Source organism: Peromyscus californicus, unplaced genomic scaffold, assembly GCF_007827085.1.
Source record: "Peromyscus californicus insignis strain IS unplaced genomic scaffold, ASM782708v3 Scaffold_12__1_contigs__length_115047231, whole genome shotgun sequence".
Classification (NCBI taxonomy): Eukaryota; Metazoa; Chordata; class Mammalia; order Rodentia; family Cricetidae; genus Peromyscus; species Peromyscus californicus.
Genome location: NW_026294413.1, coordinates 1,247,363 through 1,274,904, shown reverse-complemented (window position 1 = coordinate 1,274,904; position 27,542 = coordinate 1,247,363). Strand labels below are relative to the sequence as shown.

Genomic DNA, 27,542 nt, shown 5'->3' with positions numbered 1-27,542 from the left:
CTGTTTCCATCAGTTACTGGATGAAAGTTCTCTGATGACAATTGGGTTAGCCACCAATCTAATCACAAGAGATGGCAAGTTCAGGCTATGCATCCACTGCTGCCAAAAGTCTTAGCTGGGGTTGCTCTTATAGACTCATGGAGTTTCCCTTGCATCTGGTTTCTATCTGTCCCTAAAAAGCCACCCCACTCCAGTCATCTTTTTCAGTACTCTCCCCCTCCACCCACCCCCAATCTGATACCTCAAGTTTCCATTCCCACCAGCCCCCAGTTCACCCAGGAGATCTCTTTTATTTCCCCTTCCCAGGGAGATCAATAATTCTCCCCTTGACCCTTCCTTTTTATCTAGCCTCTCGGAGTCTGTGGATTGTAGCATAGTTATCCTTTACTTTACAGTTAATATTCAGTTATGAGTGAGTTCATACCATGTTTTCCTTTCTGGGTTCATGTTAGCTTATCAGGATTTTTTTTCTAGTTCCATCCATTTGCCTTCAAATTTCCTGATGTCATTGGTTTTAACAGCTCAACAATACTCCATTGTGTAAATGTACCACCTTTTCTTTATCAATTCTTCAGTTGTGGGGCATCTAGGTTGTTTTCAGGTTCAAGCTACTACAAATAATGTTGCTATGAATATAGTTGAGAAAGTGTCTTTGTGGTATGATTGAGCATCCTTTGGGTATATGCCTAGGAGTAGTATCACTGGGTCTTGAGGTAGACTGATGCCCAATTTTCTGAAAAATTTGCCATATTGATATCCAAAGTGATTGTACAAGTTTGCATTCCCACCAGAAATGGAGGAGTGTTCTGCTTGCTCCACACCATCTCCAGCATAAGCTGACATTTGTGGTTTTGATCTTAGTCATTCCAACAGGTGGAATCTCAGAGTCGTTTTGATTTGCATTTCTCTGATGGCTAAGGATTTTGAACATGCTGTTAAGTGTTTCTCTACCACTTGAGATTCTTCTGTTGAGAATTCTCTGTTTAGGACTGTACCCCATTTCTTACTTATAGTGTTTGGTTTTTTGCTGCCTGTTTTCTTGAGTCTTTATATATTTTGGAGATAAGCTGTTGTGGGATATTTGATGTAAAGATGTGTTGCTGTTTTACCATGTCTGCCTAAGACACCTGATTGGTTTAATAAAAAGCTAAACAGCCAACAGCTAGGCAGGAGACGTTGGGTGAGACTTTCAGGTGGAGAGACGAATAAGGGGTATGAATCTAGGTGCAGAGGGGACGCCAGTGAGACACTGATGAAGTTGGATGTACATTGTGGAGGATAAGTAACAAGCCATTTGGCAGAACACAGATTAATATAAATGGGTTAATTTAAGTTATAAGAGCTAGTTGGGGACAAGTATAAACTAACCCAAAGCTTTCATAATTAATAATAAGTCTCTGTGTCATTATTTGGGGGCTGGCAGTCCACAGAAAGTCTGACAACAAAGTCCAACTACAATCCACACTCTGTTGGATGTGGGGTTGGTGAAGATCTTTTTCCATTCTGTAGGCTGCCATTTTGTCCTATTGACAGTGCCCTTTGCCTTAAGAAGCTTTTCAGTTTCATGAGATCCCATTTATTAATTGTTAATCTTAGTGTCTGTACTACTGGTGTTCTATTCAGGAAGTTGTTTCCTGTGCCAATGCATTCAAAGCTATTCTCTAGTTTCTCTATCAGGTTAAGTGTAACTGGATTTATGCTGAGGTCTTTGATCCACTTGGACTTGAGTTTTGTGCAAGGTGATAGATATGGATCTATTTACATTTTTTTTACATGCCAACATAGAGTTATGTCAGCCCCATTTGTTGAAGATGCTTTCTTTTCTCCATTGTATACTTTTGGCTTATTTGTCAAAAATCAGTGTCTGTAGTGTGTGGATTTTTGTAGTACAGATCTTTCACTTGCTTGGTCAGAGTTACACCAAGATATTATATATTATTTGTGGCTATTTGTGGATAGATACTGATTAAAATTGAATTTGTTGTGAATTATCTTATTTTCTCTATCTATGGTGATTGAATTTTTGCTGGGTATAGCGGTCTGGGCTGACATCCATAGTCTCTTAAGAGTCTGCAAGAGGTCTGTCCAGGTTCTTCTGGCTTTTAAAAATCTCCATTTAGAAGTTGGCTATAATTCTGATAGGTCTGAATTTAGATGTTACTTGGCCTTTTTTAATTTGCAAATTTTAACATTCTTTCTTTATTCTATCTGCTTGGTGTTTTGATTATTATATAGCAAGGGACTTTTTTTTTTTTCTGGTTCAGTCTATTTGTAAATTTCTTGTACTTTTATAGGTATGTTCTTTTTTAGGTTAGGAAATTTTTCTTCTTTGATTTTGTTGAATATATTTTCTAGGCCTTTGAGCAGGGATTCTTCTCCTTCTGGTCTTTTCATAGTGTCTCAGATTTCCTGGATGCTTCGTGTTAGGCAATTTTTAGGCTTAAATTTTCTTTGACTGATGAATCTATTCCCTTTATTACATCTTGTAATATTACATATTACAATGTCTGAAATTCTCTCTTCCATTTCTTGTATTTTGTTGGTGAAGCTTGCATCTGTAGTACCCAGGTTTTTCATTTCCAGAATTCCCTCAGTTTGTGTTTTCTTTCTTGCTTCTATTTCCATTTTCAAGTCTTGAACAGTTTTATTTGTTCATTAACTGTTGTTCATTTTTTCATGGGTTTCTTGACATTCTTTAAGAGATTTATTGATTTCTTCCAATTTTTCGGTTGTCTTTTCCTCTTTTTTTAAGGGATTTTTTTCATTTCTTCTTTAAGGACCTCTATCATATTCATAAAGTTATTTTTAAGGGCATTTCTTTGTACTTCAGTTGTGTTGGAATGTTCAGGTTTTCCTGTTGTAGGATAGCTGGGTTCTGGTGGTGGCATACTGCCCTTTCTGTTATTGACTGTGTTTTTACACTGGCATTTAGGCATCTGGATACGGGATGATTATAGGTCTATGTGTTTGTCTTAGTTGGTTGGGTGTTTTGTTCCTTGGTTTCTGTTTCCTCTTTGATCTTTTGGCCTAAGGAACCAAGGGTTCTAATGACTGGTAAGATGTCAAGGCCAGTAGGGTGTCTCTGCTGGGGTTTTCAGGGCCTTGCATTCCCTGATCTGGTCTGGCCTCTGGCAAAGCTGAAATCTTGGGTCTCTAGATCTGGCCTGGCCTCCAATAAAGCCTGAGTATTCTTCTGGGGTATGTAGAATCTGGCTTCTGGTAGAAGTGCTGGGCTGTTCTTCCAACTGGTGTGGACTGTGTCTGGGCCTATGGAGTCTGCTGGGGTTCTGGGGAAGGACTGCTTGTGGACTGCTTGGTGAAAGTGGTTGTGATTGGTGAGGTCTGTGCCTCAGTGGCAGAAGTTCACTGGCATTGGGGGCAGGGCCCAGCAGCAGTTGGGTCAGGAATTAGCTGAGATGACTTTGGCTTAAGGAAGTATCTCAGAGGACAGAATCCAGGAAGGGGTGCAGTTCTTCTGGCAGCTGGATTATTCACCCATTCTGTTTTGTGTGGCCTAGTCCTATTTGGCAGAAGTCTTCTGGGGTTGGGGGGAGGGCCCAGCAGTGGGGCTCAAGGACTAGCAGGGACAGCATGGGCTTAGGAAAGGGTCACCAAGGGCAGAATCCAGGGAGGGGTGTAGTTCTGCTGGCGGGTGGGTCACTCACCCTTTCTAGCTGGTGTGGTCTATGCCTCAGTGGCAGAAGTCACTGGGACTTCCTCGTAAAGTTCTGCCAACATCTTATTTTGGTTTAAAATTCTATATCTATGGATAGATGTGTGATAAACACATGTATATACGTGTGTATACTTGTATATAACTAAGTGGGAGCAGTGTAGCCAGATATTTGATCACACACTGTGAACCCAGAAATCGTGTTATTTACTGAGAAAACCTGTTTGTAGTTGTGGTATGGATCAAATAAACCTTTGATCCAAGAGCTTTCTGCTCGAATATTATAAACAGGATTAAATAAAGTCAACCATAGGTCAAGAGGGAGAGCAAGCAACCAGTTGACAGGAAGTGAATAGAGGATGATTAGAAAAAAACAGACAGTAAGAGGGAGTCAGGAATATGGATAGCGAGATGCATAGGAAGTAGAAGAGAGGGACATTTCAGTTTGAGGTGGGCTTTGAGATGGCATAGGAGGAGAGAGGCATCTGGGATACTGGCTGAGGAGGAAGGTCAGTGGGGTGCTTTCTCTGCCTCTGTGAGCTAGCAATCTTTCACACAAGCATCTGGCTCCAGAGTCTTTGTTCATAAAATCAAATGATTGAGATTTTATTAACAACAGAGTAGTTTTGTTAAAGATTTGTATATATTACTGTGAATTCTAAGGAATTTAAAGGCAATGATAATAATTTGTTAATGCACTATTTTTGGTAGTTAAGATGTCATTGAACCTCCCTCAAAGTCATATTACTATATATGTACAATATATATTATGTGGTTTTATGTAGTTGTTATAGTAAATAATTTCCATTTTTATGGGAAATAGAAATTAGTTGTATTACCTGGAAGTATGTGAACTGAGAATGATAAAGATCTGGGTACACATGGAGGGTGGTTCCAATAACAAGCAGTAGTTCAAACTTGTGGAGAGATGAGCTGATATAGCCAGTAAATCCCAAGCACCATATCTTCAGAAGTGCTTCCAGGTCAAAAAGAACTGTAAAAGCTACCTAGAGGAACAAGGAGACACCGAGAATGACATTTAAGACTACACATTCCCTTATATATTTCCTTATATATTTATCAAAAATATATAATTATGTATTTTTTGTTAAATAAAAATATATATTCCCTTATATATTTCCTTATATATTTATCAAAAGTGAGTTACAGCCACTGTATATAAACTAAAAAGCCCCACAAGGTCAAGAATGACATTTAACATTTAAAAATTTATATATATATACATGCACATGTACATATGAGTGTAGTTGCCTGTAGAGGCCAGAGAGGGCATTATATCTCCCTGCAGCTAAGGGAGCTTTGAAATACAGATGTGAGTGCTAGGAACTGAACTCTGGTTGTCTGCAGCCAGAGTTCTTTTTTTTTATTTAATTTTTTTTTTTTTTACATTTTTCATACCAACCACAGTTCCCCCTCCCTGCCCTTCTCCCACTCCCTCCTCCACTTCCCCCCACTTCACCCCCATCCACTCTTCATAGGGGGGTAGGGCCTCCCTTGGGGAGTCAACACAGACTAGCATACCAAGTCAGGGCAGGACTAAGCCCCTCCCCACCTGTATCAAGGTTGAGTAAGGCATCCCACTATAGGGAATGGGCTCTGAAAAGCCAGTTCATGTACCCAGGATAAGTCCTGGTCTCACTGCTAGGGTCCCCACAAATAGATCAAGCCACATAACTGTCACCCACATTCAGAGGACCTAGTTTGGTCCATTGCAACCCCAGAGAAGCTAGATAAAGAGGAGGATCCTAAGAGGGACATGCATGGATCACCCCAGGAAGGGGAAATGGTTAAGATCTCCTGGAAAAACTGAGAGGGGGCATTGAGGAGATAGAGATGGCACAGTTGGGGGAGGGACAGAGAGAGTAATGAAAGAAATATCTTGACAGAGGGAGCCATTATGGAGTTAGAGAGAAACCTAGTGCTAGGGAAATCCCCAGGAACCCACAAAGATGACCCCAGCTAAGACTCCTAGCAATGGTGGAGAGGGTGCTTGAACTAGCCTTCCCCTATAGTCAGATTGGTGACTACCCTAATTGTCATCATAGAGCCTACCATCCAGTGACTGATGGACGCAGAAGCAGAGACCCACAGCCAAGTACTTGGCTGATTTCTGGAGTTCAGATGAAGAGAGAGAAGAGGGATTATAGGAGCAAGGGGAGTCAAGATCATGATGAGGAAAACCACAGAGACAGCTGACCCAGCTAGTGGGAGCTCAAGGACTCTGGACAGACAGCTGGAGCCTGCAGCCAGGGTTCTTCATCTCTGATTTATCTCTCCAGTTCTAACATTTTTTTTAAAGCTGTATTTGAATCACATCGGTTAAAACACCAAAGACCAAAGCTATATTAGACAATCAGAAATATCATTGATTTATCTAGCTTTTGAGGTACATAACAAGGAGAGAAATTGAGAAGCTATAACAAGTAAGAAATTTGTGTATATAAGTTGATATATTTTAAAATCTTTCACATAAATTCCAATAACTTAATATCAAAAACAGCAATACTATAAAGTGCACAAATATAAGTAGCAGGTAATAACATTATTCTTTCCCTGCTCTGAGGGTGACACTTCTTATTTTATTAAAATAAATTATAATTGGAATTAAAATAAGCAATACTATATTAACTTCTAACTAAAGGACATGAGAGTAAATGTTGGGATTAGTCATAATTTTACAATGTCTCAGCACACACTGTAAATTGTTGGAAATTAAATCCTCTTTTTTCTAGGCCATTATTGAATATCAAAAAAGATTTTATTCCACTCATATTTGGAAAATGTAGAGAATATAAAGTAATGGAATTAGAGTAATAACATATCAAGAGATGGAATACTAGAAGCAATACAGATTGTTAATTTAGATATGCAGAAGGATTTAGTTATTTTTGAAGGCTACCATGTCTGTAGATTCTACTTGCTTTCTATTCTTGTTGGATATTTCTCCTCTAGGAACACTTAAAAAAACAACACATCTTAATTTCTAACTGCATTCTAAATACTATCTGTATTCCCACAGATAAGCCTTGTTCTCATCTCTCACCAAAGATGCTTCTATTTGTAGCAGAAAGAGACCATTATAAGAATCTACAACTAGTCAAAATGCAAAAAAAAAAAAAAAAGTGGAAGAGATGCTACGTCTACAATATAACTCCATTCTGATGGTTCAGAGAACATTGTGGAAGAGAGGACAGAAAGACTGTAAGACCCAGAGGGCCAGAAAGTCTACTTGGAGATAGGGTCTTCTATATATGATAGAAAACTGCACCCATGTAAGACCAGCACAATGACAATACCAGTTGACATGTCAATATGGATGAGGAAAATCTCACAAGACCCCATGTTTAAGAACTACAGGCAATTAATGGCTGAGAGAGGGAGAGTAGAACTGCAGTGGTCCTCTGATAGCTTATCCAGCCTAAATGCATACACACATATGAGCAACATTAAATAGACTAAGTTACACACCACACACACACATACACACACAAACTTGTAACAATAATAACTATGAGATGTAGATGAATTTCTAAACAGTCTTATTAAATAAGAAACACAGAGCCAAATACAGGGATAATAGACGAAGAGATCAGAGAAATAGCGAATGGCCACGACTAGCCTTATCTTACCACCTCACCATCTTTTCCCCAGAGGGCTTCTTCCTGTCTAAACTGCGCTTGTATTGCCTTCCTGTTCTGCCTTCTCATTGACTCTAAGCCCAGCCACATCACTTCCTCATCACTGCCTGTCTATACAGACTTCCAGGACTCTATGGTTGGTACTGGGATTAAAGGCACGTGTCATCATGCTTGGCTGTGTCCTTGACCATATAGAGACTCTGCCTGCCATGTGATCAGATTAAAGGCGTGTGAGACCACCGCCTGACTTCTGTTTATGGCTCGCTATGTGACCTCTGATCCCAGGCAAACTTTATTTATTAACATACAAATAAAATCACATTTCAGCACAAATAAAATATTACCACACTGAGATAATGTAAAGAACACAAGAAAATGTGAATAAGCTTCTTAGTTCACCTTTGTCTGTTAACATACTGTGTTCTCTCCTCAGTATCTCCATACGTACAGGGCCAGCACTTTAAATGTCACTGTGAATGTTGCTTTTCTCTTTCACATGCATCCTATCCCTCTACATTAAAGGAAAAAGACCCTACTCACTTTGGACCATCTACATAATTTCCCATGGTGTTTATAACTTATTCCACTTAATATTCTCCATTTTAATTCGCTGACTGGTAGCACTTGAAAAAATCATTAGGCATACACAGTCAAACTCTTCTCCTATCTATTCTCCTATACATCAGCAAATGACTAACATTTTGTTTAGCTTTCAAGAACTGTAGAACAGCCTGGTCTCTCTCTCTCTTACCATTATGCCTTAAACTTCAGCTTGCTGTCATTACAGGTGTGTGCTACCTTGCCTGTTTTATTGAGGATTTTATACATATAAGTAGACTTCCACACTTGGCATTATGAGAGAGGGTACAAAAACAAGACTTGTGTGTTTTAAAGTTTGGAAAGTAAAAGATCACTTCCAAAACATTTATAATAAACTATCTGCCTCTCAGGAATGTCAAAAGTTATTCTTGTCCATAAATTTTGATCAGCAATAGCACAGTCAGATGCAATGCTTCTCATGTATTAATATGTGTATTGATCTCTTAGAGTTAATTTCTTTTTAAAGTAATTATATTTTGCTGTTCATAGCCTTGTCAATGTTGTGTGGTGCTATTTTATCTTTCTTATCAGTTTTGAGAGTTTTTTAATATTAAAGTCATAAATATTTATCTACTAAATGTACTGGATATATTTATCCCTTAGTTAATAGTTTACAACTTTGCATTTTACACTTTCATATCCTTTTATCTTCAGACGCTATTTTAAAAGATTACCTTTTGAAGTGGTGTTATGGCCTGAACCTGTAATACCAGCACTGGGCAGGCAGAGGCAGGAGTAAGTTGAGACCCTGTCTTTAAAATGATAAATGAAGTATGCAGAATGGGGCTTGAAAACTAGTATTTAGTCACCACAGCCAGAAAAGTATTATGTTGTCCTATTTATCTGGACCACATTACATATTCTTTAGCAAAACTTTCAGATATATTTGTGTATATATATATATATATTTCCCATAGGCATACAATATATATAAGTGTGCATGTGCATGGTGTGTGTGTGTGTGTGTGTGTGTGTGTGTGTGTTTCTACAAAGTTCCAAAAGACAGAAAAACAACTGATTTTTCTGTTTGGTTTTATATGCCTACATAACTCAGATATTTTTAGTAAAGTCTCCTGGGTGTCATTAGAAATGTGTATATACCATCTATAAATGAAATATTTCTTTTTTAAGATTTGCTTGGGAGTTAATTATACTAGTTCCCATGTTGTAGAGATCTAGCTGTAAGGTAGTTACTGCACAGTACAGTCATAATAACTGGAGTTCATCATCTTCAGTGAAAATACCATCAGTTTAGTATGCAATGTTCCAAATGAGGCTTGATAATTAAAGGCTTTGGATTTCTATTTTCTTACTATTCATCAAAGCAATAACATATATCACAAAGACTTCTAATAGGCATTATTTGTTTATTCGAGGAATACATTCTAAATAATAAGAATCACCTGTGGACATTTAATGGTAAAAATATATGTAAAGAAATTCTAATTTACTTGAGATTATAGATTAGCCTCTCACTGGGAAAACTGTATCACAATGTACAGGAGAGGATTAGCTGAAATAGTTAATTATTTTGGTATGTGTTGTGAGGTTTGGCAGAGAATTTAAATTCAGAGGAATATTAAATAGTTCTTAGAAGTATCCAGGAGGCAAGCTTGAGAGCCCCTTGCCATGGGAGATTCAAAAATATTTCTGTAATCTCAACTTTCATGATTGTTAAGGCATGGTAGAACTTTCTAGATTATTGCTATTGGTCACATAATTTGAAGAAGGTAGATAGTCTGCCTGTAGAGCCAAACTACCAGAAAACACTCTCACAAAGCTACCCAAACAAATGTTCAATCTTGAGGCTTTCTGAAAATCCCCGTCAGAAAGTAGTTAGTGTGTATTGAGTAGATATCCACTGTCACTCTTAGCTCTCAGCTCTTCAGTATGGTAGCCCCTCAAAGGACTGATGGAGTGATGGGTTCTCATCGGAGGGCTCTGCTATCAAAGTCTGTGTTAGATCTCTCATGCCCTTCATCTTTCTCTCCATCTCATGCCCACTACCTTGGGACTCTTTCCATTAAGTCCATATGATGTGGCTTATTGTTCCTGGGCAAGGATTACAAGCCCACATTAATTTTTTCACTGTAATTTATTCAGTCTGTGGTATTGTGAACTAAGACAACATCCTTGTAGAACTCTCTCTCTCTCTGTGATTATTTTTAAATAGAAGTTTACCTTCTTAAATACTAAGATAACTTTGTAATAACTTTCCAATAATATCTTGTTGCATTTGTTTTTGGAAAATACTTAAAAAATACATGGGAAAAAGTACTTGAAAAAACGTATTTATTCAGAGACATCTAAGTATGTGGGTGTTTTGCCTGAATGTACGTTTTTGCACTAAATCCATGCCTTGTGTCCATGGATGTCAGAAAGGGCATTGGATTTCATGGAACTGGAGTTACAGAAGGTTGTGAGCCACCATGTAGGTGCTGGTAATTGAACCCAGGTCCCTTGAAGAGCAGCCAGTGCTCTTAATCACTGAACCACCTCACCAGTCCCTACCTTTCTTTTTACTCTTTGAAGCAGCACTGCCCACAGTTTCTGTGTAGCTGAAGTTTTCCTGCCTCACCCACAGTCAGGACAGATCTGTCTCACCTGCCAGTTCCACAGCTGTCAGACCCAACCAAGTAAACACAGAGACTTATATTGGTTACAAACTGTATGGCCATGGCAGGCTTCTTGCTAACTGTTCTTACAGCTTAAATTAATCTATTTCCATTAATCTATACCTTGTCACGTGGCTCGTGGCTTACCAACATCTTTACATGCTGTTTTTCATCGTGGCGGCTGGCAGTGTCTCTGACTCAGCCTTCCACTTCCCAGCTTTATTCCCCTCCTTGTTCAGCCTATACTTCCTGCCTAGCCACTGGCCAATCAGTGATTTATTTATTGACCAATCAGAGCAACACATTTGACATACAGACCATCCCACAGCATTTCTGTGTATGAGTGTAGTTGTACAAATGTCTTAGACAGCATGTAGAGGTCACTCAGAGGACAACTTTGATGTCAGTTATGGTGATATTTTATTTGTATTAAAATGTTATTTGTATGCCCACATACTTCAGGGCATCAGTCAGTGTTGGCTTTCTACCTTGTTTGAGACATTGTCCTTTGTTTTCTGCCACTGTGCATGCCAGACGACTAAGCCCATCAACTTCTGGAGATTCTACAGCTGGTAGTGGCCATGTTGAAGGGGCTGCAGTCAGCAATGGAGCTTATGGAATTCAACCACCAAATATCAAAGCTATGATGGGTACATCCTGGAGAGGCAAAATGCCAGGAGGGTTGTCTCTAGAATGACCCTTGCTTCTGCTGTGCCTTCTCCTGCTTGCTGCTGCAGTGTTCCTATTGTATTTGGCATAGTGTGATTACTAAGTGAATGAATCCCACTGTATCTAGTACACGTGATTGTTTCATGGGAAAATTCCATTCCTCACTGGGCAATTTACATGCAGATCATAATGAAGATGATTTTTATAAGACAAATGATACTTAGTTGGATTAATGACTTAATTGAACTTTCCCAGTCAGCCTAAAAGATACAGGTGGTTAAGACAGTGAAGATGACTAGGGAAATGGTTTAGGCTGCTCTGTCAATCACTCCAATGACAGATTAAAAAAAGAGACAGAAATAAGAGTAGAAGTCACCCCCCCCCCCCCCCCCCCGCATCTTTGCTAGATGTGAGACTTTCTGAGGATGGAAAATAAGAACAAGGAAGTTTCATGTATTACAGTCCCATGAATTCTGGTTGTGAAAAAACAGGCTGACAATTAAAGAAAGCAATTATGTCCCTATACCCAAGGCTAGGCCTGAGTTCGTTGGTCGTGTAGCTTACAGAATTAATCACAGGTTTCAGTGTGCACCCTGAAAAAAAAAAAACAAAGTTGTGAAAGGAAATTAAATGACCCTCTTGGGTGTAAAGAAAAATAGATGGTTAGCTAGACCACTTGAGTAACGTTTTGTAGAGTAGAAATAGGATAGGAATCTGATACATTGAAACTGCAAACAGCTGCCCATCAGCACAAAGGAACTGGCTCAAATGTACTTGGCTTGCTTAGAAACTTGTTAATAATAACAGAATCATTTCTTTGGGGTGAAGATGCTATGGTGGGAAAAGTAATACAAAGGAAAACATTTAACTACTTGTGGGATTCTAAGAAAGACATCATGTAACTTGTGATCACAATGTGATTTCTTCCTGTGTAAAGATTTTAATTTGCTTTTGAAAAAGATGTAACTTGTGGTTGTGGGGTAATCTTTTCTTATGTAGAAATTTTTGTCTTAGGTAGAACAAAAGGGATGAGAGAAAAACAGAGCAGAGAAGAAAGAGGAAAATAAAATGAGGAATTAAGCTTTGCGCTCTCAGACAAGCCTTTTGTGTATTTAGTCACCAACTCCCCAACTCCTGTCTAGTTTCTCAGACCTGGTGTAGCTGGACTTTGACCCTCAGCTCTACACGAGTTGTGGAGCTCTGAACCATAAGGTTCTCACATTTGTACAGAGCCCTTTACCCACTGAAGTATCTCTCCAGCCCGCCTCTTTCTTTTATCTCTTTTTCCAATGAATCTTTGGCAATTTTGTTTCTAATCGCTACTTCCCTTGGAATTCAAAAACCACAGATAGGTGTACATTTTTTATGTTCTGAATATTGGTGTCAGCTTCCTTCATAAAGAGTAATTTTTTTCTTTTTGCATTTCCCAAAACCAAGAGTGAATTTCTAGCCCTCTAGAGGTGATTTCATTCCTTTTGGAGAATGCATGGTCTGCTGGGTTGTCTCAAGCTGCAAATAATATAATTCCACAAAAGGGGGAGGGGAAGATAAATATAGAGGGGTTTATTTGGGCTCACAGTTCTGTTTCAAAGTCTAGGGGCTGCTAGAAGGCCATCTACTGATGGCCTTCCTGGCAGTGCCCAAAAGTGGTACAATATTCCTTTGCAAGAAATGAAGATCATGCATGAATATGTATTCTTCAATTTCTCTCCCTCTTATAAAGTCAGCAATATTCAATCATGAAGTCTCCATCCTGGTGACCCTAGACCCCTTCCCCCAAAGATCCTATCTCCAAAGTCTGTATTTAGGTTAGGCTTTCACTCTCTTTTTGAAAAAGATTTATGTTTTTCTAATTTTTTTGGTGTGTACATATACATATGCAGATGCCAATGGGATTTAGAAAAGGTCATCAGATACCTTGGAGCTGGAGTTGCAGGGGGTTTTGATTCTCTTGATGTGGGTGCTGGGTACTGAACTCTGATCCTTTGGAACAGTAACGAGTACTCTTAACCACTGAGTACTGTAGGTGGACTTTTCTTTCCCGCCCACCAGTTTCCAAATAACTGACATGGAAACCAAATATTAATTATAAATCCTTGGCTGATAACTTAGGCTTACTACTCACTAGCTCTTACAACTTAAATTAACCCATTTCTCTTCAGCTATGTGCTGCCCCAAGGCTCATGTACCTCATCTGTAAACTTCATGTTGCTTCTTTCACATCTGGCTCATGACTCCTCTGACTACACCCTTCTTCCCAGAATTCTCAGTTTGGCTCTCCTGACTAACTTTATCCTCTCTGGCTATTGGCTAATCAGCTTTATTAAACCAATCACAGTGATATTCCACATTTCCCCCCTTTTGTCTAATTAAAAAGGAAGGTTTTAACTTTAACATAGTAAAATTGTATACAACAAGATAGTTATTAAGTAAGAATTACAGTTACAATATCCAGTTCATTTGTATTTGGCAAATTTAGAGAAAATACTCTATTATATACTCTATCTTGATGAGTCCAAAGCTCTGTACCTAATTTACCTTCTATCACAACTAAGGGAAACTGTAACTATGACTGTCTAATCTTCAACTCCATCAAAGACCCAAGAAGGATATAATTTTACCTGAGTATATAGGAAGTGTAGTACAAGTCACTTCAAAAACAACAGAGACACCTGGCTGTCTGGACAGTCACTTAAAGTTCTATAGTGTTGGGGCATCCAATTTTGGCCTACAGACCTGGTATATCTGATAGACATTTCTGAGAAGCAGGGAATTTTGAAGAACTGTCCTACCTTGTTTTGGCAAAGTTTGGCAGTTGCTTTCTTTTGTATCCCGTTCGTACAGTTTGGACAATATACTATCAGCAATTGAGGCAAGGGCAGTTTATTTGCCTAAATGACTAGCTTTTGCCTAAAGAAAACAAACTCCATATGGAGTTTCATTGATGCCCACTTATCTTCTCTGATGTAGATTGGTGCTGTCAGGAGCAGACGTGTCTCACTGTCATGAAAAGCTTTAGATTATTAAACATATTAAATGCCATATTCTGTAGGTCTTTGAAGTGTTTGAAGACCATTTATCTATCTAAATATACCTGTTTATGACCTTGAAAACATACCTAATATGACTATGAGTTTAGCTATTATAGATGACTATTAATCTATATTTCTTAATTATATATTACATTTTTAAATGAGCTGCAAATACATAATACCTAAGCAAAAGGAGAAACATACATACAGTATAACAAAATTAACTTTAAATTTGTATCAATAAACCCAAATCATATCATTGTAAAATAATTTGAAATTAATACTTGTTTTTTTTTCAGTAATCTACCCTTTTATCTCATCATTTCTACATTATATCCCCCTTTCTTCCTTTAGAAATAGATTTTTGAATTTAACTTTTTTGCTTAGTCTTTTTTTTTTACTAAGAACCAATAACAATTTGTAACCATCTCCCCTTAAATAATAATAAACATCCATAACCCATCTTTTGGGAATATGGGCCTTGTTCTCTAGACTATTTCCTGTTCTTTGAAGGCATTAGAATCTTTGTGGAAACCTTGAGAAAATCAGGATAAGTGTTAAGTCTTGTCTGGAGTATTCTGTGAGGCTGGATCATCTCAGTCAGCAGCCTTGAAGCTATTCTGGATGCTGGATCACCTGGGCTATCTGTTTTTATTGGTGTCTGGTCCCCTTGCTCTGGAAAATGCATAAACTTTTAAAGGTATCACACATATCTGCATTAATACAAGTATGGACTATGTGTTGTACATAAGTCAGCCAAAGATGATTTTTTTGTTTTATGTCCGAGTAGGTAAAATATACATCATGTGTCTTGTAGTTCTTTTAGGTTTATTTTGTTTTGTTTATATCCAGGATTTTCAGGGTGTCTTCTTGATCAAACCTGATCTTCTTTAACCTTGAATGAATCCACACTCTTTTTTCCTGTGGAAATAAAAGCATATCATCTTCCCCAAAGTAACGTATCTTTTGACTTCCATTTTTGAAGTTAAGACATTTTTTAAAATACATAGTTTGGTTTAATTTAGCAGTCTTTATAATCCAAAGTATTTTAGCAGCTATCACTTGCTCAATCAAAAAAAAAATTCAAAGACAACATAATAACATACAGAATTCAGACTCTCTGTGTATTTCCCATCTTTACATGGCTTATTATATTTTCTTATTATTCTATTCCTTTTTAAGGACATTACTATTTTTTTAAACTATTGTTTTAATCTATGACTGTCTCTACCCTTTCTCTTTTCTCTCTCAAGCCTATGTATATTTTTAAATACACTGTAACCTGTTCTGAGTTGTTTTTTTTTTTTTTTTTTTTTTTTTTTGATCTGGACATGTTTTTACTAAGCATCAGCACTGTTTTTTGATGGCATGGGTGAATCTTTTTTTTTTTTTTTCGAGACAGGGTTTTCTCTGTGTAGCTTTGCACCTTTCCTAGAACTCACTCTGTAGCCCCAGTGGGCCTCGAACTCACAGAGATCTGCCTGCCTCTGCCTCCTGAGTGCTGGGATTAAAGGTGTGCGCCACCACTGCCTGACATGAGGTGAATCTTAAACTGCCATGACAGCTACTAGCACTGCTCAGCTTAGCACAAGTTGGTAGCACATATTGATTGACAGCTGGCTCTCTCCCAAAGGCAGCTGCCAGGAGATGCTTTTCTATACTGCAGCTGTCATGTGAGACTGCAGGACATGGCTTGTCTCATGAGCTCAAGCTCACAGGCAGTGGTCAGGAGATGCATCCCTGTACTGAGGCTAGCATGAGAGACATGAAACTAGGATGCTGCTCTTGGGTCCATTTCTGTGTGTCTAGGATTCTTTCCCAAGTTCTCTCAGGTTTTGTACGGATGTAGGTGCCACATGTTTAGGCACCATTTGTAGGTGGGTTTTTCTTTCCTACCTGCCAGTTTCCAAATAACCAACATGGAAACTAAATATTAATTAAAATCCTTGGCAGATAGCTCAGGCTTGTTACTAACTAGCTCTTACAACTTAAATGAACCCATTTCTATTAATCTATGTGCTTCCCTGAGGCTAGTTTACCTCATCTATGAACTTCATGTTGCTTCTTTTACATCTGGTTCATGAATTCCTCAGACTCCATCCTTTTTCTTCATAGCATTCTCAGTTTGGCTCTGTGGTGATATATTGTGTACCTTAATAAACTTTGCCTGAAGATCAGAGGACAGAACAAGCCACTGGATTAAACATAGAAACATAGATGACAGGCGGTGGAGGCACACACCTTTAATCCTAGCACTTGGGAGGCAGAGATCTGTCTGTATCTCTCTGAGTTCAAAGCCACCCTGGACTATGTGAGATTTACTTAGTCTAGGAGAGAAACAGAGCCAGGCAGTGGTGGCACACACCTTTAATCCCAGCACTCGAGATCTCATGTCTTTGCTTGGGAAGCACACATGCCTTTAATCAAAAGAAGTGATAGCTGGGTGGAGAAAGGTATATAAGGTATGTGAGGAGATAGGAACTAGAGGCTTTTTCAGGCTGAGAAGTTGGTGAGGTAAGAGGTGGTGGCTGTGTGGCTTGTTGCTTTGTTTCTCTGATCTTTCAGCATTTACCCCAATATTCTGGTGCAGAGTTTTTAATTATAAGAGCATTTAGCAATTCATATTACAGCTCTCCTTCTAACCTTATCTTGTTCAGCTATTGGCCAGTCGGCTTCTTATTTAAACCAATCATGGAGACATAGTCACATAGTGTAAAGGAATATTCCACAGAATACTCTCTGGACACAAGCTTTCATTCTCTTCATACCTTATGTGATGGTTAAATTTCAAAAGAACAAGAAAGGCTAAATATTAGGGGCTAAATATTAGGTCATAGGTTAAATATTAGGTGATGAGGCACAACTAAATACTGGTAACATACGTGAGTTCTGAGAGAGGCTATAACACTATTTTTTCTAATGCTATCATGATTTTGTTGCTGTTGTTGTTTTTGTTTTTGGTGTTGGATAAGTGTCTTAGTTAGGGTTTCTATTGCTGCAATGAAACACCATGACTTAAAGCGAGTTGGGGAGGAAAGGGTTTATTTGGCTTATACTTCAGCATTGCTGTTCATCACTGAAGGAAGTCAGGACAGGAACTCAAATAGGGCAGGATCCCAGAGGCAGGAGCTGATGCAGAAGCCATGGAGGGGAGCTGCTTAATGGCTTGCTTCTCATAGCTTGCTTAGCCTACCTTCTTATGGAGCTCAGGACCAACAACCCAGGGATGGCACCACCCACCATGGGCTGGACGCTTCCCCGTTGATCATTAATTGAGAAAATGCCTTAAACTTGAATCTTAATGAAGCATTTCCTCAACTGAGGCTCCTTCCTCTCTGATGACTCTAGCTGTGTCAAGTTGACACACAAAACCAGCCAGTACAATAAGTACATAAAGTATATTTGAAAGTAAAATATAAAACACAATGTGAAAGTTCATAGCTTCAGAATGGCTATTCTAACTGTTCATTGAGGTGTGCTGACTTTGGGCTTAGAAAATTAAAAAGAAGAAGAACAAAGAAGGAAGAAGTGGAGGGAAAGAAGGAAAGAAAGAAGGAAGGAAGGAAGGAAGAGAAAGTGAAAGAAAATTGAAGAAGTTATGGAGAACAAGCTAGTAGGCAGCATTCCTCCATATTCTCTGCTTTGGTTCCTGTCTCTTCTCTTACTTGAGTTCCTGTTGTAGCTTCCCTAGATGATGGACTGTAACCAGAATGAATAAGATTAAATGGCCCCACCCCAGGAAAGAAAGGTATACCTTGTTTGCTATTATTATCAGAGAATTTACTTAATAATCTTAGTAATGCACATTCTATGATTTAAAGCTTGTATATCATTATTTAAATTTATTTTTATTTTATAATAAGACATATGGCATCTAATATATACTACAATAAACCTTCTTTTCTTCAATAAAATTACCAATAATGGGTCCAGATTTAAAAATTAAATGATGTATGCATGTGATACACAGACACACACACAGGTAAACACACACACACACACATAAAACAAAAATAAATAAATCTGAAAAAACATTTTAATAATTAAATGAGTTATTGTCAGAAAGATAGTATTGTGTTTGTTCTCAAGATAGTATATATTTTGCACCAAATAATGTATAATTGAACTCAGGTGGCTAGCAAGTAGAATAGCCAGATGAATGACAAATTTTGGAAGGAAGAATGAAAATTAACTGATATACTTAACTTAAATCCTTTTAATAATAGAAACTGTACCACTCTTTTAATTCAAAGATAATGCCTGAACATTTATGGGTGACTAATTATAAATGAGTGCATCTTACCATGCACCTGTGGAGATTAACCAGGGATAGACTGTCTTTTTCAATATCATTTGGAGGCTACTGGTCCTTTTTACTGTGTACGACCTCCCTTGTCAGCAGCCCATAAGAGAGCTTGGTCTGATCCTTCATGTGGGCTGATTATCTGTTCTTACTTCTTGAGGCCTACAGCTTTCTGTATGTCAGAGTCCCCAAGCAATGGATCTTATTGTTCATTCTATAACAATGGAAAGGTTTCCCAGTCTCTGTCTTTTAGCCATGAGGTTTAATGTTTCTACTTGTCCTTGACACAGAATGCATTGCCATTATATTTCTGGTCAACAAGAGGTGAACGTTTTTTTTTTTTTTTTTTTTTTTTTTTTGGTTTTTCGAGACAGGGTTTCTCTGTGTAGCTTTGCGCCTTTCCTGGAACTCACTTGGTAGCCCAGGCTGGCCTCGAACTCACAGCGATCCGCCTGGCTCTGCCTCCCAAGTGCTGGGATTAAAGGCGTGCGCCACCACCGCCCGGCAGTTTCTTTTTTTTTTTTTTTTTAAGATTTATTTATTTATTATGTATACAGCATGTATGGCTGCAGGTCAGAAGAGGGCACCAGATCTCATTAGGGATGGTTGTGAGCCACCATGTGGTTGCTGGGAATTGAACTCAGGAGGTGAACGTTTTTTAGAGTCCATAATGTTCCTCAGACTTTCTGTTTTATCTGTGAGTGAGATGTTCTGGAAGCAGAAGAACTTTTATAAAGTGTGGATTTGTTTTATCACCTTGTAGAGAGCTGCCTCTTATGGAGTAATTTCTGTGTTCCTCCAAAGCCATCTGCTCTTACAATAATTGTTAGAATGAAAATAAGTTAAACGAATCATTTGTTTTAGTTCCAACAAATTCTGACAACTATATTGGAGTAAATTAATCAGAAGAAATGATCAAATTATGAAAATAAACCATTCTGCCATAGCAGCAATCTTTGACATTATTGCTAAGTTTAATCTCATTTTCTAGGAAAACTTTAATTAGGTAAATTTCTTCTGACAACTATTTTTATATATTTCTAAAATATTTGAACATTATCATGAATTTTATCAGTGTTAGGAACACTATCAGTGCTAGATGAAATAACACCACTATAATGATAAGCCGAACTATTTAGCCATTCATTTCAAAAGTTTTCTCTTGAACTATCTGGTGTGCTGACAGTACACTAGAGACCTGGGGGCTATAATTGGTTGTCTGTGACAATGAGATGATTCATGAGGTTGACTGTGTCAGAAACTCCAACTGTGAACACTGGCTGATTTTCCAGTCATAAACACTAAGAACTCTGAGGTCCAAACTCAGGTGAGCTTCTGTTATGGTTTGCATCTAGAATGACCCCCATAGACTCATGTTTTGAATTCTAGGTTCCCAGCATATGGCACTAGTTTTAGGTTATGGAGCCTTTAGTGGGAGCCTTGTTTGAGTATATAGGTTACTAGGAGTGGGTCTCTGGAGGTTATACTGCCCATGATTCTGACCTATGGACTCTGTTTTCTGTTTTCTGGTTATATGGAGAACTGAATGGACTGCTCTCACAGCCACATTTTCACCGTCACCAAAACCTGAATTTTTTTGAGCTGTGAGCCAACATAAATATATCTTTATACAGAAGTTTAATTGCTGCTAAAGACATGTTTATTGAGTTTTTAAAATTTTTTATTGTTTTTTGCATGTTTCAATAATGCTTTTTAATTTTTCCCAAAGACCTTGAATATCTTTTGTATCTTGTATATCAGAAGCAGTGACAGTAGACACACATAGCTCACTTCTGTCTTGACATGAATGCTCACCATTCATGCCGGTTGTTTGTAGGTTTTCATAGATGCTTTTATCATGTTAATAAAGTTCACTTCTCTTGGTGGTTTGTTAAGGGCTTTTCTCACAAATAGCTTTTATCTGATGTTCTTTATGTACTTAGCTAACTACATAAATTTTCTTTCATTCTTAGTGAATAGTATTAGAAAAACAGATTTCCTGACACTTAAGCAATTTTAAATATCCAAGACACTTGACTTTATATAAAAAATTAAAGACTACTAAGTCTTACATTATTAAAACTTACAACTTTCATGGAAACCAAGGCAACCAATAAAAGCAAAGCTAAGAGATAAGCTGCACTCATGGAGAGGATCTGCAGTTCCCTTCACCAGATAACTGCAAAACAACCAGGTCCACTTTTCGGGGAGGCAAGAAAATAGAAGATGAAAAAAGTTAATTCTGTACAGTAATCAAGGCCAGGCATATTATTTTATAATGATAAAATTGAAAATCTGAATGACTATAAATTTAGCGTGAAATGAAGTTGTTCATACAATCTGGTAGAAATACAAATTGGCAGAATAAGTGTTTTTAAGTATTCCATCCTCTAGTAATTTCTAGTCAAGATACATGCTCTGAGAAAAAGAAACAAACAAAAATTCCTCAAAGTCTCTCCCCAATGTGGCATGAAATCAGAGAGGAGAGTGTTGACAGAAGCATTGTATCTTATGGCAAAAGATCAAAAGCAAAGCCACTGAAACTATAAGCCATTATCCATGGAACAAATAAGCAAACAGTACTGGGATCAACAGGAGTATTTTCAAAAGGTCATAATGCATGAAAGAGAAAACCAAATTGTTTATAGATATTTGATACTCTTATAAGACATACATTGGAATGATGAATATACTTCTCAGAAGAATAAGATCAAAGGAGTTTCTTACTCTGTCTATACATTGTTTCTGAATGAAAACCTTGAAGCAAACAGCAAAAAATTTACTTTTGAAGAACCAGGATGTGAGCACAAATATTTATGATGCAATATCATCTATGTGATGGATTTATAAAATGACTGATAATTAAGAATAAAGTTAAAAGTTGCAGATTTTTCAAAGGCTGGACATTTCACATGGCAGAAATGATAGACAAACATGAAAAGAAATTCAGAAGAATAGCCTTACATAATGAACGAAGGCTAATGGCTATATTTGACAACCTAGGTATCTACCATGGAGAAGTCCAATCTTTCCCAAATCTTACTAGTGCATGGCAAGTTTAGTATTAGGGTGGTGTTGCTTGAGCAACAATCCCTTCTAAAGATAATAATATTCATTCTCTTGAGCTATAGAAAATCTAAAAATAATTAGCATCTTGGCTAGATTATGACTCATCACCTCTGAAAAATCAGCTTAATAAATATTTTAGTTTCCTACTGCAGTAGAGAACGATTTTAGAACTGTTGGAGAGATGGATTGGTACTTGAACTGTTCACATAGATGTGAGTTTGAGATACACAGACCTGAGAACCATTCCATCTAGCTTCTTATCCTGATTCATTGAAGATTATTTGATAGGTCACTTAATTTCTATGAATTTTAACAGCTAAAACTCTCATTTAGGATTGTGTCAAATACTCCCAAGGTTATCAGAAAACTAGTACTAACAAAAATTGAGATAATTGCATAAATCATCCATGCACAACTTTTTCAGTTTATTTCCTGTGGATTTCCCATCACCAAGCAGAACTGCTTTAGTTAAAGGTTCTTAAGCTTCTCTGTCCTCTCTCTGTAACCAGCATGAGAGGAAGAATCACAATCATGTGAATTTATCGCAGGGAACCTGAATGTGTTTGGAAGGAATTTTGAGGGCTATCAGTTAGTGAGGACCACATTACTTTCTGAAGCCTTCAGCTTGTTTAGATCAATGGCCACCTCAGTTGAACAGACATAGAGGTGAAGAGGGGAGGAGACAGAGGCAGAAGTGGAAGAGACACCTTTTGGAGGGAAATTTTGGCTAATTTACTCTCAGGAACTCAGCCTAAGATCCTCTTTCTCCTGATTTTACTTCTAAGAATGTTTTTAAATCTTAATAGGTGTGAAAGAGGGCTGAGCTCTGCATTCAGGTAGGTCCAGAGGAATCCAGAGTGAAGGGATGATGGTAGGATGTCAAACAGAAGGACTTTGTGTAATAAAGAAGGTAGCTTCTCTCTCACCACTTCCTGCTTCCTTATTTCTCTTCCATCAGTTTGTAAGTTCCTATTATTTTTAATTGAAAAATGAAATTTATCTACATCCCTAGTAGATTCCAACTCTTCTAGTCACCTCAAGACAGAATTATTTTAGAAATGGCAGCATAAACTACCTCCCAGTATTTGTTTTAATGACTGAAATTAAACTGCTTAATAATAGTATAGGATAAGAAGCACTTCATAAATCTTGGAAATAAACAATCATGCATATACATTGCTCCAATGTCTAAGCCAAAATACACATAACAACAAATTTTCTATTTGTTTCTTTTATTTCTATTACTCATAAAAAATGGAATACTTTTCAATTATGTTTATTTATACAGTGTTAGGTAGAAAACAATAGTTTAATAAAGACAATATAGTGTACATGTGAGTGTACTGGCAGGGAGTCGAGAGACATAATCTAAACTTGAGAGACAACATACATCAGAAAAGCTGAATATCTGTTTCAAGGGCTTTTTTTTTTTTTTTTACAGGCCACAGTTACTGTTTTTAATCTAATGTTCAGGAAAAAGACAGAGCACTATGTTATGACTCCTTTTTGTTTGAAAAATGTAGTTTCTTAAGTGAGAAATTCTGTTCAAATTGCTCCCCTCCTGTGATAGGACTGCACTTAGCACATAGATTTTTAATAAATGGGCAGCCTACTGGATACACAAATATCCAAATAACCATACAGCAGAAAATAACACTGTCAATAGTAATATTTGTGATTAAAACATAAAATTATATTAAAACACATGTGTGTGTAATAGTAAGTAAATATTATCTTAGATGAAAATGAAATGTAAATTTCTTTATTAAATAATTGGTCTCTACTTTTTATGTTAATACATAGTCCGGGAAATAAAAATATCCTTTTCCTGTTTCTTAGCTAATTCTAAATTTAGATTAATTAATCCAAAGTAACAGAGCAAGTCTGTGGCTCCACAATAGAAGCTAAGCAGCTTAAAGGAAGCTGGTTTAGACTGTGAGTTGACTCCTAATGGGTAGAGTGGTTTATTTTGAATTTTTCAAAACAATTTATTCTGCAATGTGTAGAAACCTAACAAAGAAATTGCTTCTTTCAAACCTCATGGCCTTTTGTGATGTAGTGTGAAAGTTAAGCTTTCAGAGCTCTTACATAATGCTGTTTTCTAAATACAGAGCCATTTCACTCCCCATCAACTGCGGTCAATATAGCCGTTTGGGGGGATTAAATGAGGTAATGAATTTCTTTAAAGTACTTAGCACATAATGGGCTTTTCAAAAAGTGGTAGCTATGAGAAGTCTAGTTGGAAAACTCTGTGCTCCTATAGCTCATACAACTTCCAGCATATTGCTTACTTTTGGAAACAGACTTTTTTTTGATTTTTTAAAATTTATTTTATAATTTAATTTAATTCTACATATCAGCCATGGATTCCCTTGTTCTCCCCCTGCCCCCCGCCTTCCCCCCAGCCCACCCCTCATTCCTATCTCCTCCAGGGTAAAGACTCCCCTGAGGATTGAGTTCAGCCTGGTAGATTCAGTCCAGGCAGGTCCAGTCCCCTCCTCCCAGGCTGAGCCAAGTGTCCCTGCATAGGCCCCAGGTTTCAAACAGCCAACTCATGCACTGAGCACAGGACCCGGTCCCACTGCCCGGATGCCTCCCAAACAGATCAAGCTAATCAACTGTCTCACTTATCCAGAGGGCCTGATCCAGTTGGGGACTCCTCAGCTATTGGTTCATAGTTCATGTGTTTCCATTCGTTTGGCTATTTGTCCCTGTGCTTTATCCAACCTTGGTCTCAACAATTCTCGCTCATACAAACCCTCCTCTTTCTCACCAATTGGACTCCTGGAGCTCTATCTGGGGCCTGGCCGTGGATCTCTGCATCTGGTTCCGTCAGTCATCGGATGGGGTTTCTAGCACTACAATTAGGGTGTTTGACTATCCTATCACCAGAGTAGGTCAGTTCAGGCTGTCTCTCGACCATTGCCAGCAGTCTATTGTGGGGGTATCTTTGTGGATTTCTGTGGATTTTCTCTAGCACTTTGCTTCTTCCTATTCTCATGTGGTCTTCATTTATCATGGTCTCGTATTCCTTGTTTTCCCTCTCTGTTCTTGATCCAGCTGGGATCTCCCACTCCCCTAAGCTGTCTTTCTCTCGATCCTTGCCCTTCATTGCCCTCAATCACGTCCATGTTGTTCATGTAGATCTCATCCATTTCTCTGTCATTGGGCGATCCCTGTGTCTTTCTTGGGGTCCTGTAAACAGACTTTTATTGAAGTCCATCTGTCTTAAGACCACATTCACTTTTACACAAGGATGGCTGAGTTGAGGAAGTGACAGAGAGTGGATGGTCTACAGAGCTTAACATGCTTATTTGGCTCTTCAAAAAAGTTTGGTGATTCTCGGCTTGAACTGAAGGGCAGTATTTGTTAAAAAGTACATTTAGCTAAAAAAAAAAAAAATTATCCATACTCAAAATAAATCATTATGACTCACATACAACATTTTTTTTTTATTCAAAAAGGCAGGATACTCTAATTTGAAGAAGTCCAAACATCCTGAGAAACTCAAACACTGAAAGTCAATCCATCTACTGGAATAGATTTTGATTGCTCAAGTAGTACAATAATAAACTGATGTCTATAGATTATTTAAGTTAATAAAATCCTATGTCTAGCTTATTTATTCCTTTTCTTTCCAGGATTTCAATGAGTTTGTTAGTGTGTTTATTTAGTTACTTATCTATCTTTTTATTAAGAAACAATAAAAAGACATATAGAAAGGTGCATTTATATAATGTATTAATTTACTGAGTTGGGTATAAATATATGCTTATAAAACCATCACCATCAATGCCACAGACATGTCCATTCCCTCCTAAATTGTTCTCCTTCCATCTTCATTGTTCTTGATGTTAGTGTTAGATGCTTAATAACACTTCATACACCGTCTGTGCTCCTAACATTTTTACATGTTCAATGTCATATGGTTGGCAATGAGTACTTATATACAGAGGATTTACCTCAACACCAGGCTTGTTTTTAAAATCAAATCTGTGTTAATGGTTTGGGAAGGTATATATTTCAGTAGTAGGTATATATAATAAGTAGGAGGTATATATTTTAGGTTTTGCTATATCATCTTAGCTCTGTGATTGTTATTTTTAATATTATTAATAAAATTATCAAAATTAACAAGGAGTAATCACCTGCCCCAAGACTCTACCAGCAATTAAGCATCAATTAATGAACTCCACAATAGAAATTCTTTGATATTTTGTTGCAATTTTTCATAGTATAATTTGATAGTATAATATATCTAACATTCTTAAGCACAGGCTAGAAAAGAGGTAGGCTTTGTATAAGAAGAAATCAGGGTAAGTTTCCTGAAGGAGTCAAGTTACTGTGTTTCCAGGGTATGTGGCCACTTTATTTATTCCAAAGGACATGGTATAACAAACGTCTACTGTGGGAAGGCCACAGAAGTGATGCCCATGCAATCTCTAACATCAGCACTCCTGCAGGAGAGATTGGTCCTCCTTGAGAGAATGGCAATATCCCACCACCATGCTCATCTCTGTTTATTCTCTGGAATGTTGGTTATTACTCCTTAAAACTCTGATGTAATTCTTTTGTGCAATTGGAACCTTTTGTTTCACCTACATGACAGGGCCTACTAAGCATGTCATCTCTACCTCTATTTTAAACATTTTCTTCCACTTTATCCAGTTCCATGTGTAGATTATGCCTCCTGCACATGTCTTTGCCTCCAGTGTTGCTCTCCCAAGTATATTACATAATAGTCTACTACACAATGCCTTTTGTGGAAGAAGGAGTCCATGCTGATTTGTTCTGTGGAGTACAATAAATGAATAAGGAAAAGATGTTCCATTCATTCCTCCTAAAAACCCCTTGATAGAATTCCGTCAGGATAGAACAACTCCTGACTCCAGCTACACACTCTCTACTCATCTCTCCATCATCCACTCATGCACCTTGACTTTGCCCAAACCATACTGTCTTGTCTAAGAATTGGAAGTACTCCTCAATATCCACTTGACACTCAGCAACTCTCAGGCTATAGTGGTTCCTTACACTCTTGTCACAACCCCATTCTTATGTTTAAGCTACCCCTCTCCACACAACACCCTAAGTTTTATATTTTATTACCAAAATCATGGTGCAGTTGGAAATCTTGGATTCTTTTTTCTGGCCATGATAACTTTCTTATTCTCTCACTTCAACCAAACATGTGTTTTGATCATATAGAGATCTTGAATATTTTCTTTTTCTCTTTAATTCTTCTCTATTTTCATCTGTTTCCATAGCCAACCTAGGCTACCTGGCCTTCATTTCATCTTCTTTGTGAGTCACTCCTATCTCCTCATCCCATTTGTCTCTCAGTTCTCCCACTCCAAATAAGTAAAGCTCTAAAACTGGATCAGTTTCAACCTTGCCTTTCTCCTTTCTTATGTAAGACCCAGGACAATTATCATTTTTCACGTTGATGTCACTGTTAAGTCCATACTGTGAAAATTTGGTTGGATCTTTAACATTATATTTGAAGTGTCATTACTACTATTATTATTATTATTATTGTTTTGGTTTTTTTCGAGACAGGGTTTCTCTGTGTAGTTTTGCGCCTTTCCTGGAACTCGCTTTGTAGACCAGGCTGGCCTCCAACTCACAGAGATCCGCCTGCCTCTGCCTCCCGAGTGCTGGGATTAAAGGCGTGCACCGCCACCCACCCCGCCCGGTGAAGTGTCATTATTATTATTATTATTATTATTATTATTAGTTGAAGACAAATTTCTATATGGTCTCATTATGCTAGCTCAGTCGGTAGAGCATGAGACTCTTTTTTTTTTTTTTTTTTTTTTTTTGGTTTTTCGAGACAGGGTTTCTCTGTGCTCTGTGTAGCTTTGCGCCTCTCCTGGAACTCACTTGGTAGCCCAGGCTGGCCTCGAACTCACAGAGATCCGC

General features: G+C 37.8%; 1 protein-coding gene across 6 annotated transcripts in view; it reads right to left on the bottom strand.

The window, feature by feature from the left end:
* The window catches only part of Nalcn (sodium leak channel, non-selective), a 316,074-nt gene that overhangs the window by 162,322 nt on the left and 126,210 nt on the right, over nt 1-27,542 (bottom strand). For all 6 annotated transcript variants that reach the window (XM_052732374.1, XM_052732370.1, XM_052732372.1 and 3 more), the window contains one exon: nt 4,513-4,680. In XM_052732374.1, coding sequence (XP_052588334.1) covers nt 4,513-4,680 — 168 coding nt within the window. The remainder of the gene's footprint in view (nt 1-4,512; nt 4,681-27,542) is intronic.